Below are 25,604 nucleotides of genomic sequence, written 5' to 3' on the forward strand. Positions count from 1 at the left end.
AAACCACCAAATGGATAACACATAAAAGGATTCATAGCATCACAGTATTTATACACATTTTAGAATGCTACGGAAGCACTGTACAATCCTTAAATTAATAATTGTTCTCTTGCTGGAACCAGTTTGACTCAGTGGATAGAGCGCCAGCCTGCAGACTGAAAGGTCACAGGTTCAATTCTGGTCAAGGGCATGTACCTTGGTTGCGGGCACATCCCCAGTGGGGGGTGTGCAGGAGGCAGCTAAATCGATGTTTCTCTCTCATCAATGTTTCTAACTCTCTATCACTCTCTCAAAATCACTAAAATATATTTTTTTTAAATAAAATAAAATAATTGTTCTCCTACCTGTGCATCTAAAGCCCTCTTGTAACTCTCCCTTTCTTCCATCTTATCTTGTATATATTTGGCTCGTTGGGAAGCAAGTCTGAAAGTTAAGGATAAGGGAAGAATAAGGGAGGGTGGGGGAAAAGTTTGTTACTGAGTATTTGGTAATACAGATTAGCATCATCAAAACATGTTTAATAGGCAGAGAAACCAAGATGGCGGCATAGGGTAGACACCCGAATGCAGCCTACCACAACAAATTTGAATTTAGGACTGAAAAACAGGGGAAACATCACCCTGAAGCACCAGAAGCCTGGCTGAGAGGAGGCTCTACCATCTGGGAAGGAGAAAGAAGGCGCGCTGAACCTCAGGAAATGTGAAGGTGCGGAGAACTGTGCGCGAGAAAAGGCAGCCACAGAGTTTGCTGCCGCCTTGCTTGCAGAGCGCAGAGAGGGCAGGCCAAGTTCGCTACAGGCTTACTCCCTGTGCGCGGAAAGGGTGGAGAGCTAATGCGCAGTTGGCTTTCTTGTTCGGGAAGAAAACAGAAGCACCCTATTGCTCTGATAGACAGCCCCAGACAGGGAGAGGCCAGACTGTCAGGCAGTGGGCAGAGATCTCTCAGAGGTGTATGAAGCCAGCGGCCATTACTGCGGGACTCAAAAACCAGACCCTCGTAGGGAGGGGCTGAATAAAGCTTGTCTGCACCACCCGAGACTCCGCCCCATCCAAGCAGAGCACAGAAGCCCTTCCAGTGGCTAGCTTCCTCGTTCACTGCCAATAGGACTCTCCTAGGGAGGGGCAGACAGGAATCTAAAGCTAGTCTGCAACCAATTGTGCGGGATTCAACAAAGCATGTCTGTGCTACCCTGAGACTCCGCCCCATTCAAGCAGAATACAGAAACCCTCCTAGCTGAGACACTTCTGATCCTCATAGCCAATTGGCTTGGAGATCAATGCTTCCCAGTAATACCAATAAGCAAGGCTTAACAACAAGACTGCACACACAGCCCACAAAGGGCTACACCTCAGGTAACTGAGAGGCTGACTCACTGAACCATATAGGACACCTTAGCACACAAAGTCACCCTACCAACTCAGGGAAGCTGTGAAAATGCCGAGACAAGGAAATAGATCACAAACAAAAGAAATGGAGGAAAAGAAGAGACTGGTTATAGAGTTCAAAACCACGCTTCTAAGGTTTTTCAAGAATTTCCTAGGTCGATAAGACCTATGAGGAGATGAAAAGGGATCAACAAGAACTAATAAGGGATCAACAAAAACTAATAAGGATCAACAAGAAATAAAGAATACATTGTCTGAAATAAAAAATATTATACAGAGTCCTAAAAACAGAATGGAAGATCACAAGAATCAAGTCAAAGATTTGGAACATAAAGAGCCAGAAGACTCTCCTCCACAGAAGCAAGAAGGCAAGAGAATCCAGAAAATTGAAGATAATGTAAGAAACCTCTGGGACAACTTCAAGCGAACCAACATCAGAATTATGGGGGTCCCAGAAGATGAGAGAGAATAAGATATTGAAAACATACTGAAAGAAATAGTGACAGAAAACTTCCCCCACCTGGTGAAAGAATTAGACTTACAAGTCCAGGAAGCGCACAGAAGTCCAAACAAAAGGAATCCAAAGAAGACCACACCAAGACACATCATAATTAAAATTCCAAGAGCAAAAGACAAAGAGAGAATATTAAAAGCAGCAAGAGCAAAGCAGGTAGTTACCTATAAAGTAGCACCCATATGATTGTCAGCTGATTTCTCAACAGAAACCATGCAGGCCAGACGGGAATGGCAAGAAATATTCAAGGTGATGAACAGCAAGAACCTACAGCCAAAAATAATCTACCCAGCAAAGCTAACACTCAAAATCAAAGGCCAGATAAAGAGCTTCACTAATAAAAAAAAGCTAAAGGAGTTCATCACCACCAAACCAGAATTATATGAATTGCTGAAGGGGGTTCTTTCGGAAGAGAAAGTAAATAAAGATAAAAACTATGAACAACAAATACGTAACTATCAACAAGTGAATCTAAAAACCAAGGGAATTTAAAAAATCTGATGAACAATATTAACTGGTGAATATAATAGAATCAGAGGTATGGAAGGGGAGTGAACTGACGATTCTCGGGGAAAAGGGGAGAGGGGGGTGTGGGAAGAGACTGAACATAAACTGCACCTATGGATGAAAACAATGGGGGGTGGGGAAAGGGCAAAGGGTGGGGTGGGAACCTGATGGAGGGGAGCAATGAGGGGGGGGGGCGGAAATGAGGAACATTTGTAATAATATGAACAATAAAGATTTATTTTTAAAAATAAATAAATAAATAAATAATAAAATTAATAATTTGCAAAAAAAACACAACATGTTAATAACTATTAGGAACAAGACCCTGGTGAATATAAAGTGAGATTTCCTTTCAGGAGCTTTCATTTTAAGAAAGAAAATAGTCATTCAAATCCATAGCCTCGTGGACAATGCTTTGGACAGACAGGACAGGGATATAAGCAGGTGGCCGACCACATTATACAAGTGCACTACTTTGGGGGCAGGCACTCCTCCTGGTCCTGTGTTTCAAAAAAAATCTAGATAGGAAAGCAAAAAGTATCTCTATCATCTATAAAATGATTCATCATAAAATTCCTTTTTAAGAAAAGTGATCCTGTCCGGTTTACACGGCTCAGTGGTTGAACCAGGAGCTTAGTTTGATTCCCGGTCAGGGCACATGCCTGGGTTTCAGTAGGGGGTATGCAGGAAGCAAATGATCTAGGATTCTCATCATTGATGTTTCTATCTTTCTCTCCCTCTCCCTTCCTCTCTGAAATCAATACAAGTACATTTTTTAAAAATTCTGGCTCAATTTTCCTGAGCGTGTCTAGCTAGACTCACTCCTCTGTGAGTTGCAGTTGTTCTAGGCGTTCCATCAACTCTTTGTTTTCTTTTTGCTTTATTTCCTCTTCCCGTCTAGTTTTCTTTTGTTTTAGGAGACCTTGGATATGTTCCTCTTGCTTTAAAGCCTTGCTCTCAGGACTGAATGGCCGTTTATCAAATAGGAAGGATTTCTAGAATGAAAGAGAAGCAGCTTATTTATTCTAGAATACCAAAGAGCAACAAAGAATAAAGGTAATAATTCAGAAAACTAAAATCAATCAGGAAGTAGTTATTAATTTATCATATTTATAAATCCTCAACACATTGACCAGCTAGTATTGAGATAATGCACAGATTAATATGAAAACCCTCAAGGATAAATCTAACAGCACAGACCAAAGACCAGTGTCTGAAATGAAAAAGGACTTCCTAGAGTAGGTACAGAGCTAGTACATACAACACAGAGAAGGAAATAAGAAGAAATTCTGAGAACGCAAAAACATGAGCAAGGACAGTGAAGAGGTGGGAATCGGGAGAACTGCACACTTGCTCTGGGCTGGCTGTTCCAAACACTGATGATTCAACACTGATCAGAACTGAGACCCACAAACCGCCATGCTCTCACTGAGCCTGCACCCTGGAGCAGGAGACAGACAGAACATCAGTAGATAATACACAGATCATTTAAGGTTGTGGTAAGTGCTATGAAGCCCTTATCATAGCAAATGGCTTGATGGGTCTAGGATTAAATTGGTTGGTTATTAGTGAAGATGAAGAGACCCATGTCCCATACAGTAGGAACAGCGAATACAAAGACACTAGATGAAAACAAGCGAGGCATGTTTAATAAGCAGAAAAAAGTGCATGTGGCAGAGGCATAGTGAGCAAGGGAAAGTAGAAGTAGATGAGCTCAAAGAACAGGATAGGATCTGACAGATAAAGGTAAGCTTAGATTTTATTTTAATTCAATGGGAAGCCATTAGATGTGTTTTGGTTAATCATTCTGAGAGGCTGCTGTGTGGACAATAGATTGTAGAAAGGCAGGCCTAATTAGGGAGGGTGTTGCAGAAGTTGGGCCTTATAATGTGGCTTGGACTAGAGTGGTAACATTGAAGATGAAGAGATACTAGATCCATGTTGGAGGTAAAGGCAACTGGACTTGCAGCTGGCTGAGTGTAAGAGACAGAGGAGGAGGAATCTGGAATCTGGGTATGCAACTGTCAGCCTGCTGATGCCACTTACCAAAATGGAAAAGCTGAGAGAACAGGTTGAGAAAGGGAATAAAAATTTTTGTCTTGGTCTTTTTAAGTTTAAGAGGTCTACAAATACATCAAATAGAAGATACTAAGTGAGCATAATACATATAATACACAACTTATATCTAAGAGGACAGAAAGATCATATCTAAATCTCAAAAGCACTGTGCTCTTTCCCTCCCTGCCATCCCTGCCTGGAAGGTTCTTCTTCCATTCAGGTCTTCTAACTCCTATGGGCCAGGAGGTCTTCCCAGATCTCTGGTCTGGGTGAAGTGACTCTCCTCTTTGCTCACATAGTGCCATATTCTAAGACCTATCATAGCATTTGGTATACCAGATTCTTTGTCTCTTTAAAATCTGTCTCTCCCACTGTCTTCTTCAGACCTCTTTCAAAGGGAATCTTGTCTTATTCATCTTTGTATTCTTAGCCACCAGCACAGTGGCAAGCTCACAGAAATGCATTAATAAATGTTTGACAATGAACAAAAAAGTATGTATTTTATTAGATTGCTATCTAGAGTGTCAGCCTACCACTTAGATAGTGGGTGGGAGGAGAAAGATTCAGGCTGAAGTAAAGGTAGACATATAATGATTGAAAATATTGAAATCAGGACGTGGCTCACCTCCGTCTGAAGCTGGGCTTCTCAAACTTTAATGCACACACAGATCACCTAAGATCTTAATCAAATGTAGATTCCCGTTCTGGAGGTCTAGGGTGGGGCCCTAATTCTGCATTTCTAGCAAACCCTCCGGTAACGCTGGTTCTCCCTTTCAGTCAGCTATTCCTGGGGCAGGACTTTAGTAGACTGTCCCCTCTGACCCACCTCAGCTCCTGGTTGAGAATTTCTATCATTAATAAGCACGGTGGTGACGAATAAGAACTGTTTGCTGAACGTGAATGCTGTGGAGGCACAACCCACTTTTCACATCTGCCAGTTAAAAACCAACACAACCTGCTATACGGTGTGAAAGAAAAGGGGGCCATAAACTAAACTTGACATGCTCAGGGGAGCCACCTGGCACGTCTTACAAACTCGGTGACCATGCAGGATGGTCTGATTATAAATTTCCACCTGGGCAGGTCATCCAGCAGATGGTCATACCCCAGGCCTATAGCTTCCTTAGCCAAGGTCAACCTTTACCTTATAAACTCTGTCTATTGTTCTTACGCATCTAGGAAATGTCAGAGTAATTTCCTTTTCCTATTCCTCAAAGGCACAACCATCTGCACAAGACCATCAAACCCCATATTGTTATCTTGTTTCCCACATACCTTCTCTTCATGCTGTTAATTATTAACTACCCTTTACCCACAAGTGTAAAAAGTATGTGTTTTTCTATTTTGCTTTTTTATCTAATCCCAGAAATTTCCCCACTTTGCTTTTTTCTGTTCCCTTGATTTACTACCAATGGACTTCATGTAACTTTCTTTAGGTCCTCTCCTTTGATTCTAAAGTATAAAATAAGCTACAAAATTGCCATTCTCTTGAGCATTTTCTCAATCCTTTCAGATTTTGCTCCTGGGCATATCCTCAAATTTTTGACTCAAATAAACTCTTATGAAACTTTTCTATAGGCTGGAATTCTTTGTTAACAGAGCCCAAAATTCACAGAGGGGGCAAGTATTCACAATAGAAATTCTAACAAGACCCTTACATAAAATCCAGGTTTCTCGTTCTTGTGGATTCGCACAGCTTCAGCAACTCCAAGATTATAGGCAGCGTTTTTTTGATTCTGTTCTCTATTAGCCAGATTTCTTATCTTCAGGGGAGGAGAAAAACATATTGAAATATACGCTTTAAAAAATTAATTCAACTACATTAAAATAGCCCACCCAAGCCCAACCCATGTGGCTAAGTGGTTGAATATCAACCTATGAACCAGAAGGTCACCATTTGGTTCCTAGTCAGGGGTACATGCCCAGGTTACAGGTTTGATCCCCAATGTGGGGTGTACAGGAGGCAGCAATCAATGACTATTTCTCAACATTGATATTTCTCTCTCCCCCCCCCCCCACCTCTCTCTCTCTCTCTTCCTTTCTCATCCTCTCTGAAATCAATAAAAATATATTTTAAAAAAATAATAATAATCCAACCAAGGTAGAAACCTGCCTTTTGGAGGCAATGGTTGGGGAAAGTGTTTATTCCCTGTCATTGTGCATACAAAGAATGGAAGGTTCCTTACCTGATATCACAAATGCAAGAAAGGGTCAATTATTGGTGATCAAAGAACAATTATTGATAGTTCACCTGCAAAGGTGCCATTATGTCTTTGCTTCTTGACACAGGCCATGAATTTGAAGAAGGAAGCATTGACCAGTATTATATTTTACCAGAAATGAACAATAAAGCCATATAAATCCAGGAATTCCAACTTTAAAACTCAGTCATTATGGGGGAAGGGGTAGAAATCAGCTGCTTGAATATTCATCCCAGTGTTGTTTATTATTAGTGAAAACTTGGACACAAACCTAAGTTGCACTTCTGCAATATGTAAATGATGAAATGTATTACATTACAGACATGCAATAGGACATTTTAAATGCCTTTTTATAATCATGGTCAACTGTCTCATGTTAAACACACTTTTGTCAAGGCATTGGATTACCTGGTTCTTGAAGAAAGTATTTTGATCTTTCAATATCTGGTACTGTTGTAGGAGTCGCTCCTCTTCTCTCTCTCTCCTCCTCCTCTCCTCACTGTTGTACAATGGGGAATTTTGTTGTGCTCGTTGCAAACATACGTAACACAACTCCTGCAATACCAAGTTTTAGGACAAATTAAGTTTTACCTTTTACTTTTTTGCCTTCACAAGCTCTCCAAAGGTTAGGTGTATCAAAACGCAGACATTATAAAAGGATATGTTAATGGTAATTAGCAAAATTAGATTTGCAGAGTGGGCCCCACAAATATTTAAGAGGATTTACTCAACACTCATTTGATAGCGACTGAAAATTAAGAAGTCTCCCAGCCCTATTTCTAATTAGTTGATTGTCTCGTAGATAGATGGATGATAGTCCAATTTGGAGTCCTGAGTACTGGAGCCATATCCACATGTTAAAGAGTGATTCCGAAACCCTCACTGAGAAACAGAAGTCAGAAGAAGGTTCTGATTGAGTTTTGTTTGAAACTCCATACCTGTCCTGCCTTATTATGATTTTGGCAAGCAGTGGCTGGAGGAATTTTAGGTTTCATTTCATTGTCACTTTTCTGGCACCTTGAAGAAGGTAAGCTATAAAAACAATGCAACATTAATTCATGTTTAACGCAGTGCAACATCGAGAGCAATGATCATTTTAGAGGAAAGTGTAAAAAAAAAAAAAGACAGAGTAAATATCTCAGTGGTTTTCTTCAAAGCATCTATATCTGGAGAGGTTAAGAGCCTATGATTTGTGTCAGATAAACATGGACTTGACCAGATTTTTAGCTTACAAGCTGACTGGCATTAGACAAGTTGGGTAGTCTTATAAAATCTCAGTTGCAAATTCTGTGAAATGAGGATAAAAGTTATTCATTCTATAAAAAATGTATTGAGTGCTTACTGTGTACACTGCTCTTGGCATGGAAGATGCAGTGAAGAAAACACACACATACACAAAGATCTCTGTGGAATTAACATTTTGATGAGGACAGGCAGATAGCCAATAAACAAGAAAAATAAGTGAACTATATAACATTTTAATGTTTATTTAGAGAGAGAGAGGGAGGGAGGGAGTGAAACAACGATTTGTTGTACCACTTACTTATGCATTCATTGGTTGATTCTTAGATGTACCCAGACTGAGGATTGCACCCACAACCTTGGCATATTGGGACAACGCTCTAATCAATTAAACTACCTGGCCAAGGCAACTATATAGTATTTTTATGGTGATATGTGCCACACAGTGCTGGAAGAATAGAGTATTGAACCATAACTAGAATGGCCTGAGAAGTTCTCACCAAGGAGACAACTGAGTAAATATCTGAAGGAAATGAGGAAAAAATGTGTCTCAGTGGTTGAGCTTTGACCTATGAACTGATAGGTCACAGTTCGATAACCAGTCGGGGTACATGTCTGGGTTGTGGGCTTAATCCCCCATAGGGGCATGAGAGTGGGGGACAGCCGATTGGCAATTCTCTCTCATCATTGATGTTTCTATTTCTCTCCCCCTCCCTTCCTCTCTGAAATCAGTGTGTGTGTGTGTGTGTGTGTGTGTGTGTGTGTGTGCGCGTGTGTGTGTGTGTGTGTGTGTGTAGTCATCCTTGTGCAGGGGCCATGCTAATCTTCTCTGTATCTAATTTTAGTATATGTGCCATTGGAGCGAGCACTAAAAATATATTTTTAAAAAGAATGCAGGTATCTGATGAGGCATTCTAGGCAGAGCCAATGAGTGCAAAGTCCGTGCAGTGGGAGTATGCCCATGTTCAGTGCAGCTATGGGGAGGTCAGAAATCAGGCAGGACCTCACAGGCCATAATAATGCCTTTGCTTTTGCCCTGGGTGAGAATGGGAAGCCACTAAGGAGACAATGTCCAGTATTAGCAAGGTATAGCGAAAACAGCAGTCCCTTATGTTATTGCTACTAGGAAGGCAATTGGGTACAATCTTTTTGAGGATAATTAGTAAGTGCAACAAAGGCATAAAAATGGTCACCTGCCCTAACCGGTTTGGCTCAGTGGATAGAGCATCGGCCTGCAGACTGAAGGGTCCCGGGTTTGATTCCAATCAAGGGCATGTACCCTGGTTGCAGGCACATCCCCAGTAGGGGGTGTGCAGGAGGCAGCTAGTCCATGTTTCTCTCTCATCAATGTTGCTGGCTCTCTATCCTTTTCCCTTCCTCTCTGTAAAAAAATCAATAAAATAGATATATTTTTTTTAAATGGTCTCCTTCCTTCTCTCTGAAATTTTACTTTAAAGTTTTTATCCTCAGGTGTGTGCAAGGGATTTATGTATAATTATATTTATCACAACATTATTTAAGAAACTGAAACTTGTCTAAATTATCCAATAGGATATTGGTTTAACAAAAGGTTCAATCAATGAGATGATGTGCAATAATTTGTCATGTTTTAGAATACTTAAAGCCATAGGGATCCTCACCACTTATTAAGTATAACAAAGGTTCAGACAATCTCAGTTTTATTTAAAATATGTGTATCTCTCTCTAAAATATGTGTATATGTTGCAAATATAAATATATGTATATATTATGTATGAGTTAAAATGAAGAATATGCTGGGATCATTGGTAATTTTTATATCTGTTTTTATTCTCATTCTTTCAAAATTTTTTGTGATAAAAATGTATTATTTTAGTAATCAGCACAAAAGGCATTTGTTTGTCAATTTCTATAGGAAACCTTCACTAATAATTACTTTCTCTTCTTTGTGGCCTCTGTATCTTCTTTTGTTATTTTCATCACATGCATTATTTCTTTAGTGTCAGTCTTCCTACAAGTCTATATATTTTATTAAAGCAGGTTTATGTCTTTGATATGTCGTATAGCTATGTAATTCGGTGTCTAAAAACTTCCTGGCACAGGATGGTACTCAATGTGTGGTGGATTGAACTAAATTACAAAGTACTAGACATTTAACTCTAAATTATATTTAGTAACAGGTTATCCAAAACAAGCATGCTTAGAGTTTTGAACAGGACTTTAGTAACCCAAAAAGTACATATAAAGCACACGTAACAGCTGATACATTAATAAATTGAAAGTTGACAGCACAGTACAAGGCACATAAAAATACTCAATAAATACTTGCGTGTGGCAAGGTCGAGGCTTGGCCCAGGTCAGGGCACATACAAAAATCAGCCAATGAATGCATAACTAAGTGGAACAACAAATTGATATCTCTCTTTCTCTCTGTAATTAATATAAAAAATTTTAAAAAGAAAAAAAAATACTTGCGTGTGGTTGACTGATTTGTGGTCTTGAAAAGTATCCTACTCAAAGGAAGGAGAAAATAGAAATTTTTTGACATACATAACAAGAAAAAGACACAGCCATCATAACTTGCAATACATTCATTCATTCAAAGAACATAACTGCCGAAACTGGTTTGGCTCAGTGGATAGAGCGTCAGCCTGCAGACTGAAAGGTCCCAGGTTTGATTCCGGTCAAGGGCATGTGCCTTGGTTGCAGGCACATCCCCAGTAGGGGGTGAGCAAGAGGCAGCTGATCAATGATTCTCTCTCATCGATGTTTCTAACTCTCTATCCCTCTCTCTTCCTCTCTGTAAAAAATCAATAAAATATATTTTTTAAAAAGAACATAACTATTGAGTGTCAGCATGTATGGCAAAACTGCTTTCCAGTTTGATCTCACTATAAAACTGTCACGCCGAAACCGGTTTGGCTCAGTGGTAGAGTGTTGGTCTGCGGATTGAAGGGTCCCGGGTTCAATTCCGGTCAGGGGCATGTACATTGGTTGCGGGTGCATCCCCGGTGGGGGGTGTGCAGGAGGCAGCTGGTCGATGTTTCTCTCTCATCAACGTTTCTAGATCTCTATCTCTCTCCCTTCCTCTCTGTAAAAATCAATAAAATATATTTTAAAAAATAAATAAAACTGTGTCACATCATAATATCCAAGCACTCAGAAAACAAAAAGGGAAGTTTTCCCAAATCCACAAGAAAAGTTAGATATTTCCCACTCTGTGCTATTTTGTTTCCATCTGTGTCATAGCACTTTACCTACTGAATTTGTTGTTCTATGTATATGTTTTCCCCACTAGATCGTGAGCTCTGGTTGTCCCTACTATCCTCATCACCTAGTACATAACCTGTACTCAAGAATACTGGATGAAGGAATGAATAAACATTTATTTAAACTCCCTACACCAAGAAATTACTCAAATCTATATTTAGCCTGGTCAATGTGGCTCAGTGATTGAGCATAGATCCATGAACCAGGAGGTCATGGTTTGATTATTGGTCAGGGACCATGCCTAGGTTGTGGCCAGGATCCCCAGCAGGGGGAGTGCAGGAGACGGCTAATCAATGATGCTCTCTCATTGATATTTCTATCTCTCTCTCCCTCTCCCTGCCTCTCTAAAATCTATAAACAAAGACAATAAAAAAAAATACAATTATATTTAGTAAAAACAGAAAAAAATACCAATGCATTACCTTTCAGAGCTCATATTCTTCTCCCTATCCCCACTCTGCTCAAATTTGTTTGGCAAGTTGAGGCCTTTCACTTTGCCAGGGGAGAAAGCTTTTCTCTCTGGACATTTCTTGGGTGATAAGGTCTCTGTAGAATAAATGAAAGTAAGTATCCTTTCAACTTTAAATAGGTGGTTTGTACTTAACACAGATTTTTAAACTCATAATTTTACCAGGGAAAATTTTCACACGAGATATATTTTCTTACCTTTAAATTATTGTCCCTTGCCCTAGTGTGGTTTAAAAATACAGGGTGGGGCAAAAGTAGGTTTATAGTTGTAAGTGAAACAGAGTTTATCTTGTATTATTATTATCATTATTAACTATTGTCTTATTTTCCATATGAACAACTGTAAACCTTTTTTCCCCACCTTCTATATGTTTTTGCTGTGTACTGAGCAAAGCAATACTGAGCATTTTAGAAAATACTAAGAGGCAAGACTTCACCTTTAAATAGATAGTTGGAGAGAAAAAAGTAAGATACAAACAAAAGATATCAGAACTCCCATTTGTGGAAGTCTTACTATATACCAACAGTGCTCAATGCTTTATATACGTTGCATAAATAGCAACTCAGGACAACTATGTAAAATGTCTAAATCCCAAACAAGTCAAGCAGTCTTTAAAGGTCTGAGATGGCCAGGGAAGAAAGAAGCTACTTTAGAATCCAGTGATGAGAGAATCCAGTGAAGAAGTAAAATATGAAAAGCGTGCTAAGAAGCAAGAAAGATTGGGATAGATGGTAAGAAAAGGAAGGACAGCCTGGCCAGCATGGCTCAGTGGTTGAGCGTCAACCTATGAGACAGGAGGTCACGGTTTGAGTCCCAGTCAAGGCACATGCTGGGGTTGCAAGCTCAATTCCTTGCAGGAGACAGCAGATCAATGATTCTCTTTCATCACTGATGTTACTATCTCACTCTCACTCTCCTTTCCTCTCTGAAATCAATAAGAATATATATTTTTAAAAATAAAGGAAAGAGCCGGGACCGGTTTGGCTCAATGGATAGAGCGTCGGCTTGGAGACTGAAAGGTCCCAGGTTCGATTCCGGTCAAGGGCATGTACCTTGGTTGCGGGCACATACCCAGTGGGGGGTATGCAAGAGGCAGCTGATCGATGACTCTCTCTCATCGATGTTTCTGACTCTCTCTCTCATCGATGTTTCTGACTCTCTATCTCTCTCCCTTCCTCTCTGTACAAAATCAATAAAATATATTTTTTTAAAAATAAAAAAATAAAGGAAAGAAAGGACATTCAAGGCAGGAGAGAAAAAGTGAACAAATGCATGAAGTCAGGGAAGGAAGGGTAAGACATGTTAGAAGAACATGAATAGACAATTTTGCTCAAAGAAGAAATCTGTACGGAGCAGTGACATATGAGACTAAGGATACGAAACATGTGAATGTTAGACTAAAAATCTATATGTAATCCCATAGGCCACATTACAAAACCAAGATTTCCAAGCCAATGTTTACTCATTGACATGTTTTATTTGGTCCAATCAGCCTTTTTTGTATCAATGTCAATTAGCTGTCAAAATTTAAAGTCAATCGATTTCAGGATCTCTGCTTCTCTTAAAATATCAGAAACTTTAATATCACTTAGCTCACATTTCCACAAATCAACAATCTGATACAGGAAGAGTCCTCTATAGTCTGGCAACCCCTGGGGATCCCTAGGACCCTTTTGAAAAGTCTTTGAAGTTCTAGTTTCTTTCATATGCTTCAACCAAAACAACGTATCACAACAGATTAAATGAAGACCCAGATATAAGAATCCACTATCTTCTATAAGCCAGGTATCAAATATGTAAAATTACCATTTTTCATAAAAATGATTATTTATGCTAACATGTCTCCCTATCATGCTATATCCATCCCACTTTATATGCATGTGAGTTACCTGCCCAGACCCTGTAGGCATCTGAGTTGTTGTTTTTTCCCACTTTTATTTCTGTATTGATTAAGGTATTACACATGTGTCCTTATCCCCCCATTGCCCCTCACACCCACCCCCAGTCATGCCCTCACCCTTATGGTGTCTGTGTTCACTGGTTAGGCTTATAAGCATGTATACAGTCATCTGAGTTTTGACCTCTTTAAGCAATGGGGAGCCAGCAAAGAGATCACAGTCTAAGTACCTAAAAGTAGAAACTAAGATACAGATTCTAGGAATAGGTGTTTGAGAGAAAAATACAGTGATTGTTCATGAATCTAACTTAGTTTTGGGTAAAGGAGTTCTAAGCAATATGGGTGGGCTCATTAAGTAGTAAAGAGTAACAGATTATAGCATTGGCGTACCTCTGATGTCTATTTTGTCTGACCGGTCATTTAACTTGGACTTCCTTGTTTTATGCTTCTCATCCTCTTTCACAATGGTCTCCATAGGTGGTTTGTTCTCCATCTCCTTGAACTCAATCCTAGGAACGAGCCAAGATGTTTGTCTATCTGGACCTGAATAGGTCACTGTTCTGAGAAGCAACCCAGCTAGCTTGCTGATTCTGTAATAAGCCCATGTCTCTCAAGGGGGGTGAGTGATTTTCTTTGCTGAGTACAAATTGACTCACACTCTTTGAGGCTAAGTCTGGGAGCTGACCAAAACCTTCCAATTCTATACTGAAGACTCAAAAGCTGCTCTTATACCATATTTCCCCGAAAATAAGACCTAGTGCATGGAAAGATAAGACATCCCCTGAAAATAAGACCTAGCGCAACTTTGGGAGAAAAAATTAATATAAGACACTGTCTTATTTTCGGGGAAACAGGGTAGAAAATGCTTTGAAGGCCTGAATTTAAGTTTTTATTTTGGTTTTAGTTTGAATTTGTCTTTTCCAGTTCTGTAACCAGATGCCATAGGGATGTTACAGTAAAAGCTTGAAAGCAAGGGTTCAGATCCTGGGAGGCAGAGTATGCCCAGAAATAACCATTATACCCCTTATTCTTTCTCCTCCTTTCCTCAGGCAAAATGGAGGGACTTGCAATAGCACAATGGGAGAAGGGGTCTGTTCAGTTCACGTGTGTAGTTACAGATTTTCTTTGGTCTCAGGTACAGAGTGTTGGATTAAAGTTTTGGGTGCTGAGGGTAAGGAACTTCCAGTAAAATCAAGGGCCAAACATCAAATAAGTACACCACTTGCAATTGTTTTGAGTATTTGAGTCCTTGTGCCCATTTCTAGAATTTCTAATTTTCCTTGTATCACTGCAATTATTTCCCTCCTGGAGAGTTTAAGCTAAAATATGGCCAAGGGGACACCCAAATTTACCTTCCAAAATATAACCATAAAATTATTTTGAATGAGTAAGGCAACATGGCGCAATGAGAAGACCACTGGGAAGAGTCAGGAGCCATAGTTTTATTCTTGGCTTGGCCCCTAATTAGCTGTGTGGCCATCTCATCTGGAAGATGATGGGGTTGGACCAATTAATCTCTACGGTCTGTCCTGACCCTCACACTGATTTTGCTGAGGTGTGTGTCATACTGCCTTTCCAAGAGGAAGCTGTTCTAAACTAACACACAGAAGATGCCACAGACTCAACAAGTCATGAGAAAATAACATTATTGGAAGCTGGTTGTTATTCCCCAAACTTCCTCCACCTGAAATGCATAGTAGTTTATGGTGCAGACATGAAGAACATGATTAAGAGCACATAACGAGTGAGTGGTAGCCAAAATGGAAATAAAACCCAAGTCTCTTACTTACTACAGTGTTCTCAATATTGCACCATGTTGCTATACTTGTTTAAAAAAATTAAAATTAGAGTGGAGGGGGTCAATCAGAAAAGGGGGGGGGGGGGCATCTGTAATATTTTCAATAATAAAGATAAATTTAAAAATTAAAATTATAATTTTGTACCTCTATAAAATGGATAAAATTATAATACATATATGAAATGGTTGTAGTGAAGATTAAGTACATTAACATTTAGAAAGTGCTTAACAGTACCTGGAATCCAGTAAGGACTTCATAGATGATGTATTACTCATTATCATCATTATTTTAATCAGTGTCAGCAGCAGCCACCAGTAACCTTGGGGTAAGGCTATTACTAAAAGGAGCATGAGCTACAAAAGGTTGAGAAACACTGCCCAGTTAGGTAAACAGAGCAGCAAGGATTGCTGGTGCCTGGAGGAGCTTGTGGACCAAAAACACTCACCTTGGAAATGCAAGCACATTGGTAGGCAGCTTCCTGAAGGAGTCTCTGCTAGACAACACTGAGTCCACAGTGCCAGGCCTCTGCAAGACAGGGGCAGAGAGGGGTTACACCTGAGCTGTGGTCCAGGACACAGACAAAGCAAAGCTGCATGTAGGGCATTTCAGAGGCAAGGCTACTATGATCATCTTCATTGTTGTTTTTTGTTGTTGTTTTTTTTTTAATTTTATTGATTTTTGTACAGAGAGGAAGGGAGAGAGAGAGTTAGAAACATCAATGAGAGAGAGTCATCGATCAGCTGCCTTTTGCACACCCCCTACTGGGGATATGCCCGCAACCAAGGTACATGCCCTTGACCGGAATCGAACCCGGGGCCCTTCAGTCCCCAAGCCAACACTATATCCATTGAGCCAAACCGGTCCGGGCTTCATTGTTGTTTTTATTTAGTACTCAAAGTCTAGAGCTTAAAATCCAATGAGGAAGGATCTCTGTTATCAAAATTGTCTCCCTGGGTAGTCACATAAAAAACAATCCCAATGACGCTGCCTCTTCTCAAACCACTTCCTCTTTGGAAATTGCCTTAGGAATTGACAGTTTCTTGGACCCATCTTTATAAGATAGCAGAATTATCGAAACTGTCAGGAAAATGAGCAAACATGAATTCACTCTTGAGCCACGTAATTCTAAAATTAGGCTCTGGATTTTAAACGAAGGGTTTGGATTCAGGTGGACTCATATTCAAATCCCTACATTGCTAACCACTTATGTAGCCTTTAGACCCCAGGTATCTGGGGATAATAATCGGGTCTAATTTATAGGATTATTATGGGCACTTAATGGAAGTGGCCAGCACATGGTAAGCATACAAGAAACAGCAGCTATTATAATTATCAATACATTATAAAATCATCACATTACATATACTAATATAGAATAATATATGCAATTCTTCTCTTTGGATTAATGATATAACTCACAAAAGGCTCCAAAGGAAATTCCCAGAAAAAAGGTTTTTAAAATGTTTTGAGCAAAAGCAGCATCCCTGACCTGAAGCAAGCAGACAGCTGCTTCCCAGGGAATTATGGGCAGGAGAGCACTCGGGTTAAGCAATGGGACATTTTGGGGGTTGGGGGAGGGGAGTCAATCACTCTTGCCACTTTACAGCAATTTCCCAAAGTGTGTTTTAGAGATGTTAACAGTATTGGATTAACAAAGGTCCATGAATAAATACGTTCAGGCAGGTAAAGTGGCTTCTCTCCGGCCAGACTTCTCAGCTCCTTCACCGTGCTCTGTCCTTGAGGGTGATACAGGCAGCAGTTCCCCATCTGCGGTGGCCTCCAAACCCTTTTCTCAGACAACATCTCTCAGGACTAGTTCTTTTAGAAAATGTCCCTTAAAAATCATGTCTTAGCGTACAGGAGGCCAATTCACAACATTAACCTCCCTTTGGAAACATCTATCGAAAACACAAAATTCTGCAGAATCCCTGAAGGTTCGAGATGGGCCAGTGCTTTGGCCTTGCTTCTGATTTTGCAGACTGTGCCTTACATTTTTATGGAAAAGAGGGGGTTACAGCTGCATGTGTTTCCACTTTCCACCCACAGGCCCAGCATCCCTTTTAACAACCCTGTATGGAAGCCAAATTGTGGAAAAGACACTGAAGACACTTAATGCACAATGCCATCATCTAAATCCACACCCCAGAGCTCCAGGAGAGGAGAAAATAGAGGGTAGATTTAGACCATATTGATAGCCTTTCGTTGTATAGATTTTTCATTTAAAAGTCAGGCTTTTGCTCTAATGGGACACAGGACTTTATAACATTTGTAATCACCCAATTCATTCATATCAACTATATGAGTTCACAGAGGTGCCCCTACTAAGTATTCAGTGAGTCTTGCAGAATGACTCTTGCATTGCCTCCTTAAACTCTTATTACAACTGACATGAAGGCCACACCAGCTATTTCATGGTGAACAATGGTCACCATGGTGAACAGCCATCAACTAAAAAATTTCTTCTACAACTCGGCAAATTAAAAATTAAAAGTCCATTTCCATGACTTGATTAGATTTTGTTGTAGACTGTTATGTAGACTTCTATGTTGTAGAATAGTATAAGCAGAGAGAGAGGAAAAAAAAAGAATGATTAGAAAGTCCGGACTTGAATTTCAGTTCTACCATTTAGCAGCACCCCACCTTGAGACTTCCTAAGCAACCTCTTCAAGCTCCCATTGTTCTCATTTGTAAAATCAGATGATGGTCATGCTGGTTTTATAACATTTTGAGATGCAAATGAAATAATACATGTGAAAGAACTTTATAAGCTATAAGTTACTATAAAGCATTCAGAAGTATAAGAGTTTCTATTACTACCTATATTTTTCAGATGGTATGGACTCAAAACTCAGTTTAAAGTTCTTTTGCCCTTCTAACCTTTCGGTCAATATTATCATTTTAAATAAGCACTGTTTTCCACTTGAGGTAACTGCCTTTTAAAACACATCAGCCTGAGCCAAAACCGGTTTGGCCCAATGGATGGAGCATCGGCCTGCGGACTGAAGGGTCCAGGGGTTCAATTCCGGTCAAGGGCATGTACCTGGGTTACGGGCGCATCCCCCGTGGGATTGATGTTTCTCTCTCATCAATGTTTCTAGCTTACTATCCCTCTCCCTTCCTCTCTGTAAAAAATCAATAAAATATATTAAAAAATAATTAATAAAATAAAATACATCAGCCTGAATTTTCCTTAAGAATGACACACTTACATATGATTCAGAGCTTATGGGGCTGGGGGATAGGAGAAGGAAAACATTAATTTACATTTGCTAGGGCTTTTGCCAAAGCCCCGCTTCCATCCACTTTACAAAGGAAGTCCTTCAAAAATCTCATCTTCACTCCACCATCTTTGATCACGAGGACTCCGATTCCTTTGAATGTAAACTCCACATTCTGTTTGATTGAAATGGATCGTGATAAAAAAAGCAATGTCTCCTTCACACATCCTTCCACTGTATCCCTATTAAGTGAACCCTCCAAAGATATCATGACAAAATTAAGTGGAACAACTGGGATGTCACCTAGAAGAGAAAAAGACAGTTGGGGGTAGGGGATGGGAAATGAAAATTACAACAAAGACATATCACATACACTTACATATAACTATCTGATTCTCAATACTAAAAAAATAGAATTGTCACTATGAAGCCTTTAGTTGTACCCAATGTAACATTATTCCTACAACTAACAACTGGTTATTAATAGATATTAATCAGTACAATTTCCCTAAAAATGTAATGTGTGGGGGTTTTTTTTCCTCTCAAAATAAAAACAAAAATAAAAACATTTAGCTTTCTAAATAATACTCCAGACACTATTTAGATTTCCTCTTAGAGACATAGTAATAAATGCTTCTCTTCATTAGAAAATTTATGAATTTTTCAGCCCCCTTATCAATATTTCTCTCTCCCCCATTCATCATTTAATTTTTAAATGATTGTAAATATCTACAAACATGAAGCATTTTGGAAAATAGTCATCTTCACTAGAAGTTACCTTTCAAATGAAATTGGGTCTTATCAGAGGATAACGTGAAGAAAGCTTTTCCTTGCAAAGGAATATGACCATACCTAGCTGGAAGAGCAGGGTTCATTCAACTATAACAGATATGGAGTTATGCAAGGCCCACAAGTCAGAGAAAGGGTAAATAGTAATGATCAACACAAAAGAGGTCCACTGATAAAGGAACGGGATAAAGAGAAGACGACATTAGCTCTAGAGGGCCGGTGTGGCTCAGTTGGTTGAGTATTATCCTGTGCACCGAAAGGTCACTGAGGAGTTCAATTCTTGGTCAGGGCACATGTCCAAGCTTAGGGCTTAATACTTGGTCAGAGTGCATGGATAGGAAGCAGCCGATCGATGTCTCTCACATCAGTGTTTCTCTCACGCCTCTCCCTTCCCCTCTCTCTAAAATCAATTAGAAAAGCGTAGTTTAAAAAGATGACATTCTAAACAATCATTCAGCAAGCATTAATCCAATACTGCTAGATAATGATTAACAAGCTTCCCCAGCCCAGCCAGCATGGTTCAGTGGTTGAACGTTGACCTATGAACCAGGAGGTCATGATTCAATTCCCTGTCAGGGCACATGCCCAGAGGGGGCTAGCAGGATGCAGCCCATTGATGTTTCATTCTCATCATTGATGTTTCTATCTTTCTCTCTCCCTTCCTCTCTGAAATCAATAAAAACATATATTTTTTTAAAAGCTTCCCTATATTAGCCCACTGTCTCCTGCACAATGAAATAGTAATTCTATACCATCTCCTGTTATTTTATATTTTTTTAAAAATTCTTAAAAGAGGAAGCTATATTGCCTGCCTTTAGATTTCCCTCTCCCATTTACCAGTGCTTCTCTGCAATCAGTCCTCTGGTGGACTTGTCTCAGGACAATATCATCTCACAATGAACAAGCCAATGGATACACTGCAGATCTTATTGTCATGACCTCTCTGTAATGTCTGTTAACCAAGCCCTCTCTTCTCTAGTATCCATGGTGCCATTCTTGATTCTCCAGTTTCCTCTTTCTGGGTCTTCTTTGCTGCCTTTTTTCCTCTTCTATTTCTTATAAGATGGTGGTTATTTACTTTATAGGATTTTGTCCTTTGCTGTCTCCTCTTCCTTATATTCTCTCCTGGGTAAACTTATTCAAATGTTGATCTCTAGTCTCCACCCCTCTCCTGAACTCTGGAATCATTTCTATCTAAATATCCCTACAAAAATCTCAATTTCAACATGTCCAAAAGCAAACTCATTATTATACTTGCCATCATGATCTGCCTTTTCTCCTCCATTCCTTATGGCAGTTAATGGCATGAATATTAATCTGTTCTTCAAGAAATCTGAATCATCCTAAATAACTTCCTTCCTCTTACTACCCAATACTCTAATTGGTAACCAAATCCCATCAGCTCTATATCTGAAATGTCTCGTGAATAGATTCCCTCATCTTCCCCTTGACTGCCACTGCCTTCACTCAGGCTTTTACCATATTTTACCAATCTACTAATTAAAATATCCATTTTCTTAAACTAACAACTGGACCAGTACAGAAAATCTCCTGCTCAAACACTTTCAATGGCTCCTCCATGCCTACAGGATGAATTCCAAAGTCCTTATCACACCATTTAAGGCCCCTCACAATTTGAACCCTAGCAACCACATTTGTTTTACCTCCCTCCACTTGCCTTCACAATCATTGGCCCTGGTCACACAGGCACCCTTAACAGGATTCATTTTTCCCCTTATTCTTGAATTTTCCATACTGTTCCTGAAATATCTTCCACAGCTTCTCTACCAGTAAAGTCCTGTCATCCTTTAAGACCTCCCTCGCATGTCATCTTCCTACACCTCCCCAAGCAGAGTTAGCCAATCCTAGCATCAATCCAGTTCTGATCAAGGCTGTTCTTGTAGCACTTAGTAGTAATTATTTTGCATCATTTGCTTATCCATCTCCAATGCTAGTTTCTGAGTTACCCAAAGCACTGACCATGTATTAATCATCCTTAAAAATCAATAATTTTTTTTTAGAAACCCAATTAGTTAAATGATAAAGAATCATAACCCAAAAGATAAACTGTGGACAGAATTGTCCTTGTGAACTAATTTAGTCACATATATTTAATTTTGAAATGTCCTCAACCTTATGAAAATAATTTTAGCCCTAAACTGCTTTTGTGGACTGCATTACAAGGTAAGACAGAAAATGAACTCCAATTCTAAGACACAGATGTTTGGAGGGGAGGAGGGTGACGTTATTTTTATTCTCACTCTGTAGACTTCTGATGAATTAGGATATTTCTTCTGTCATAAAACTGTACATATGTGCATAATGAATTCTAAGTATAGTTTGTATTTTTTCAATATATATATTTTTGGTGGGAAGTTAATATGAAATTTTTTAGGAAACTTAACATAAAGGTTAAGTTTCCTGACGCAGCAGGTAGACTGTCTTCATCTATGTATGAGTCTGATGCAGAGGGGATGATAAGAAAGGTCAAAAGTAATAGAGCTAGAAATCAGGGAGGAGACCCCAAAAGGTCTCTAAGTAACCTGGGCCAGTGTCACAAAACTCACCCCCTGAAGCTGGCATTTAAGTGTTATGGGGCAGGCATCATGTCTGTCTTGTTTACCACTAATCTCAAGCACCTGGAACCAGACCTGACACATAGTTGGCCCTCAGTAAATATTAACAGAAGGAAGAAAGAATGGAAGGGAGAGGGGAAGAAAAAAGGGAGGGAGGAAGAAAGGGAGGGAGGGAAAAGGGAGGGAAGACTTTAGGGTGTAAGAAGTATATAAGATATCCATTAACTCTTTTTTTTTCCAGGTGATATTGAGAGCCTGTTTATTAAAGCTGGGGACAGTGAAGCAAAGGGATTAGGGTAGAAGACTATCTGGCGCTCTGCTCTCACTCTCTAGACATGTTGAAGAAGTGAGCCAAGGTGGGGCTACTGTTTGTTGGCTCACTGGGAGGTGAAGGCACAGTGAGAGAATTGAGCCAAGGAGACTGTTGGCTCACTGAGAAGTCAGAGAAAAGGGGGTCTTAAAGACAGGTTCAGGGGGTTAGCCTGGGACAAGGTACCACTGCCCACTGCTCCCCTGGTTGCAAGTCTTCTGGGGGCCCTTAGAGTTTAGGAGAGAAAAGTAAAGACGCACATCTGAGAGAGGAGGCACATGCATACTCTAGAGAGAGCCCACTATATTAACTTTTTATGGAATTAATATCCTTATAACTTTTAAATTTTCATAATTTTGATTATGTATATGATAGACACAATTACTGATCTTTTTCACAACCGATACTGACTGTAATTCTCCCAACCAGAGATTCTACCTAACTTTCTCTACTTTATAACCACCTAGAATTTCTTAGAGTCTGAAATATGAATAAAGTCTGTACAGTACTAATGTGGCTTTTATAAAAATTTGCTTTGATGTCACATGAGGTCTTCTCAAGCCTGTCCCTTAAGCTACTTAAGGTTTAAAAAGGTCTGCAGGCTCTAGCCAGTCTGGCTCAGTGGCTAGAGCATTGGCCCATGGACAGAAAGGTCCCAGGTTCAATTCCAGTCAAGGGCATGTACCTCAGTTGCAGGCTCCATCCAGCCTTGGTCTGGGGCATGTGCAGGAGGTAACCAATTGATGTGTCTCCTTCACCTTGATGTTTCTCTCTCTGTGTCTCTTCTCCTCCCTTCCACTCTCCATAAAAATCAATGGGAAAAAATCCTCAGTGAGGATTAATAAAAAATAAATAAAAGGGCCTGCAGGAAGACTGGAAATTATGTTTCTACCTTAGCCCCTCCCTCTGCCAAAAGTACCATGTGAAAAGTGAACCCCAACTGACCACATTTTTGCCCTTTCATTTTCATCCCCACACTAGTCACCCTCTAGATAATCTTAAGTATATTTACCAGGAGTATATACTCTGTTTTGTTTTAGTCCATGGAGCTGTAGTAACTTCTCTGCCATGATAAATATGGGCCTCTCAAACAGAATACACTTGTTTCCCACATCAAGTTTTTGTCTCATGAAGGTGAAGATTCCAAGTCCTGGAATCTGAACCCCCTGAAAGGAAAAAGAAGGGGGAAAATAGCAACAATTTACTGAAGGAGTGAAGAAATACAACCTATAGTATCGTTATTTTTAAAATGAAGAGAATTAACCTTAGCCTTTAAAATTCAATGATCCTACACTCCTTTACAGCTACAGCATTTTATGACTATGTTTTTAAATAAGTTCAGTATAAACGTAATATATCAATTTATGATGCCTTTCTGACATAAGATGCCCCAACTCCTTATCATTCAGAGGCTGTGAGGACTAAGAAAAATTGCATGGGTGCTACAACTACTCTTAATCTATATCTAAGATTATTCTTGTCCTAAACTGTGGGAGATTTTAAATTTTAATCATTTCTCATTGAAGGAGAGAATTTAAGGGATCCTGAGAATTTCTGCTTTCCCATTCCTTCTTTGAACTGTTATATCCTTTACTTAAAATCAGACAACCCAGTGCCCAAGGCATATGGTGCAGTGTGGCAACCTCGGTCTCTCTGGAAATATCATACATCGAGGTTTACAAACTCAGGGGCCAAGAAAGTATGCAAGTGAATGAGTGAAGTTATGCAATCAGAGAATGTGGAGAACAGACAGAGCATGCCCCATCAAAAGGGGAAAGCCCATAGCCAGCTCCAGCCAACTGTCACACACAGCAACGAAAAACTGGAATTGTTAAATCTGATTTTTTAAGAGAGAGAAAAATCCAAAATTTTAGATAAACTCTCTCAATTGTAAGTGGCGATGGCTAATTCAAATTATTAGACCAAACAAAATTAGGTTGAAGGATGAATTCAGCCCAAGGGCTGTCACATAGGGTATAAAAGTTCCACAACCTCACAGCTCCCTCCAAGCTCCCCAAATATCTTGTCAGGAAGAAATAGTCCGGCCCCGAGGAAAGTTTCTCATTTTTAGCAAGTTGAGTTCAGTCCCTGTCTTCTCATATTTCAATTAAAATTCATTCCCTATGAGGAGGAAAGACATGAATATTATTATATCCTTCTAGATCTAAGCCAGGAACTATGGGATCATGGATTAGTAGAATTCATTTCGTTGCTCTCCACACACACAGTCTGATGAGTAATATACTGTGTATCCTGGAAGAGCAGAACTTGCAAATATTCACAAGTCCCAAGTGTGAGCATCATAAATTCACAGGACCCAAAGTTAAACTTAGTGGCTCTAGAGTCTGCTATCCTGCTCCCAGCAAAATTACATGGGACTAAGGTGGAAAGATTCTTTGGACTCCTACCTTGTGTATGGATAGCTGCCGTTCCACAAATTCTGATACATGCTCCCAAATAGTAGAGACGTCTATAATTCAAAAGAAAACAAAAATAATTTATTTAAGTGCCCATGTGTTAGTAACTTAGTGCTAATAAATAAAAATGTAAATATTAAATGCAAATCAAATAACCGTGATTCCCAATTAACTTAGAGCTAACAGAAAATAAGGTTATTTCCCAAAATTAATTTTCCAAGGTAACTAACTCTTAAAGTTCCAAAAAAGTAGTTAGAAATACAGTAAGTATAACAAACTTTTAAAGAAAATCTTTCTAGAATGAAGGGAACCCTGTCACACATTTATATTGATGTGATAAAATTAACCAAGTACAATCTACCCTTTTCGTATTGACCCATTCAACAAACAACTGAGTGTCGACTCGGTGCCATCTGATTCATGTGAACACTTATTCTTATGCCATTCTGCAACAGGAATAAAGCCAAGGGCCTCTGCCCAGGCCAGGAAACTCAGTTGGCTCGAGCGTCGTCCCGGTATGTCAAGATGCCACCTTCAATCTGCATCGTGGTTACACAGCACACTACAATCCTTTATTTCCTTTATTCTTCCCATTCTGTTGTTTTTCCCCATTCCTCTCCACCCCCATAGACAAAAGAAGTCTACTGCCAGCTTCTAAGAACTAAGGTCTTTAACCCAGTCCCAACTGTACACTAAGTTGAAAATATCATGACAAGCCCTGACTGGTTTGGCTCGGTGGATAGAACGTCAGCTAACACTTATTGAGCGTTTACTTTACCCTAGTCCTGGAGCTAAGCTCTTTATAGACATTATCTTGTTCAATCAAAAGCCTTAACTGGCCCCTGGCCCTTATTAAGCCAGTCAGTACAAGTGTCTTTGGGCATCCAGCCTGAGCCTGATAGGCCAAGGTGGTTGTCAAGGTGACATGACCACTTCAGGGGATAGAGGAGGTTTTCCACTTGGCCCCCAACAA

General features: G+C 39.7%; 1 protein-coding gene across 1 annotated transcript in view; it reads right to left on the reverse strand.

Moving 5' to 3' along the window:
- Nucleotides 1–25,604, reverse strand: part of CCDC81 (coiled-coil domain containing 81) — a gene marked incomplete at its 5' end in the record, with an annotated part of 33,743 nt that overhangs the window by 8,015 nt on the left and 124 nt on the right. Inside the window, 11 exons of the mRNA XM_084895238.1 lie at nucleotides 345–423; nucleotides 3,229–3,401; nucleotides 6,123–6,227; nucleotides 7,074–7,220; nucleotides 7,604–7,697; nucleotides 11,579–11,702; nucleotides 13,913–14,031; nucleotides 15,767–15,846; nucleotides 18,586–18,842; nucleotides 23,227–23,380; nucleotides 24,623–24,684. Of these exons, the coding sequence (XP_084751364.1) occupies nucleotides 345–423; nucleotides 3,229–3,401; nucleotides 6,123–6,227; nucleotides 7,074–7,220; nucleotides 7,604–7,697; nucleotides 11,579–11,702; nucleotides 13,913–14,031; nucleotides 15,767–15,846; nucleotides 18,586–18,842; nucleotides 23,227–23,380; nucleotides 24,623–24,684 (1,394 nt within the window). The remainder of the gene's footprint in view (nucleotides 1–344; nucleotides 424–3,228; nucleotides 3,402–6,122; nucleotides 6,228–7,073; nucleotides 7,221–7,603; nucleotides 7,698–11,578; nucleotides 11,703–13,912; nucleotides 14,032–15,766; nucleotides 15,847–18,585; nucleotides 18,843–23,226; nucleotides 23,381–24,622; nucleotides 24,685–25,604) is intronic.

Source organism: Pipistrellus hanaki (assembly GCF_964339955.1).
Source record: "Pipistrellus hanaki genome assembly, chromosome: 9".
NCBI classification, from domain to species: Eukaryota; Metazoa; Chordata; class Mammalia; order Chiroptera; family Vespertilionidae; genus Pipistrellus; species Pipistrellus hanaki.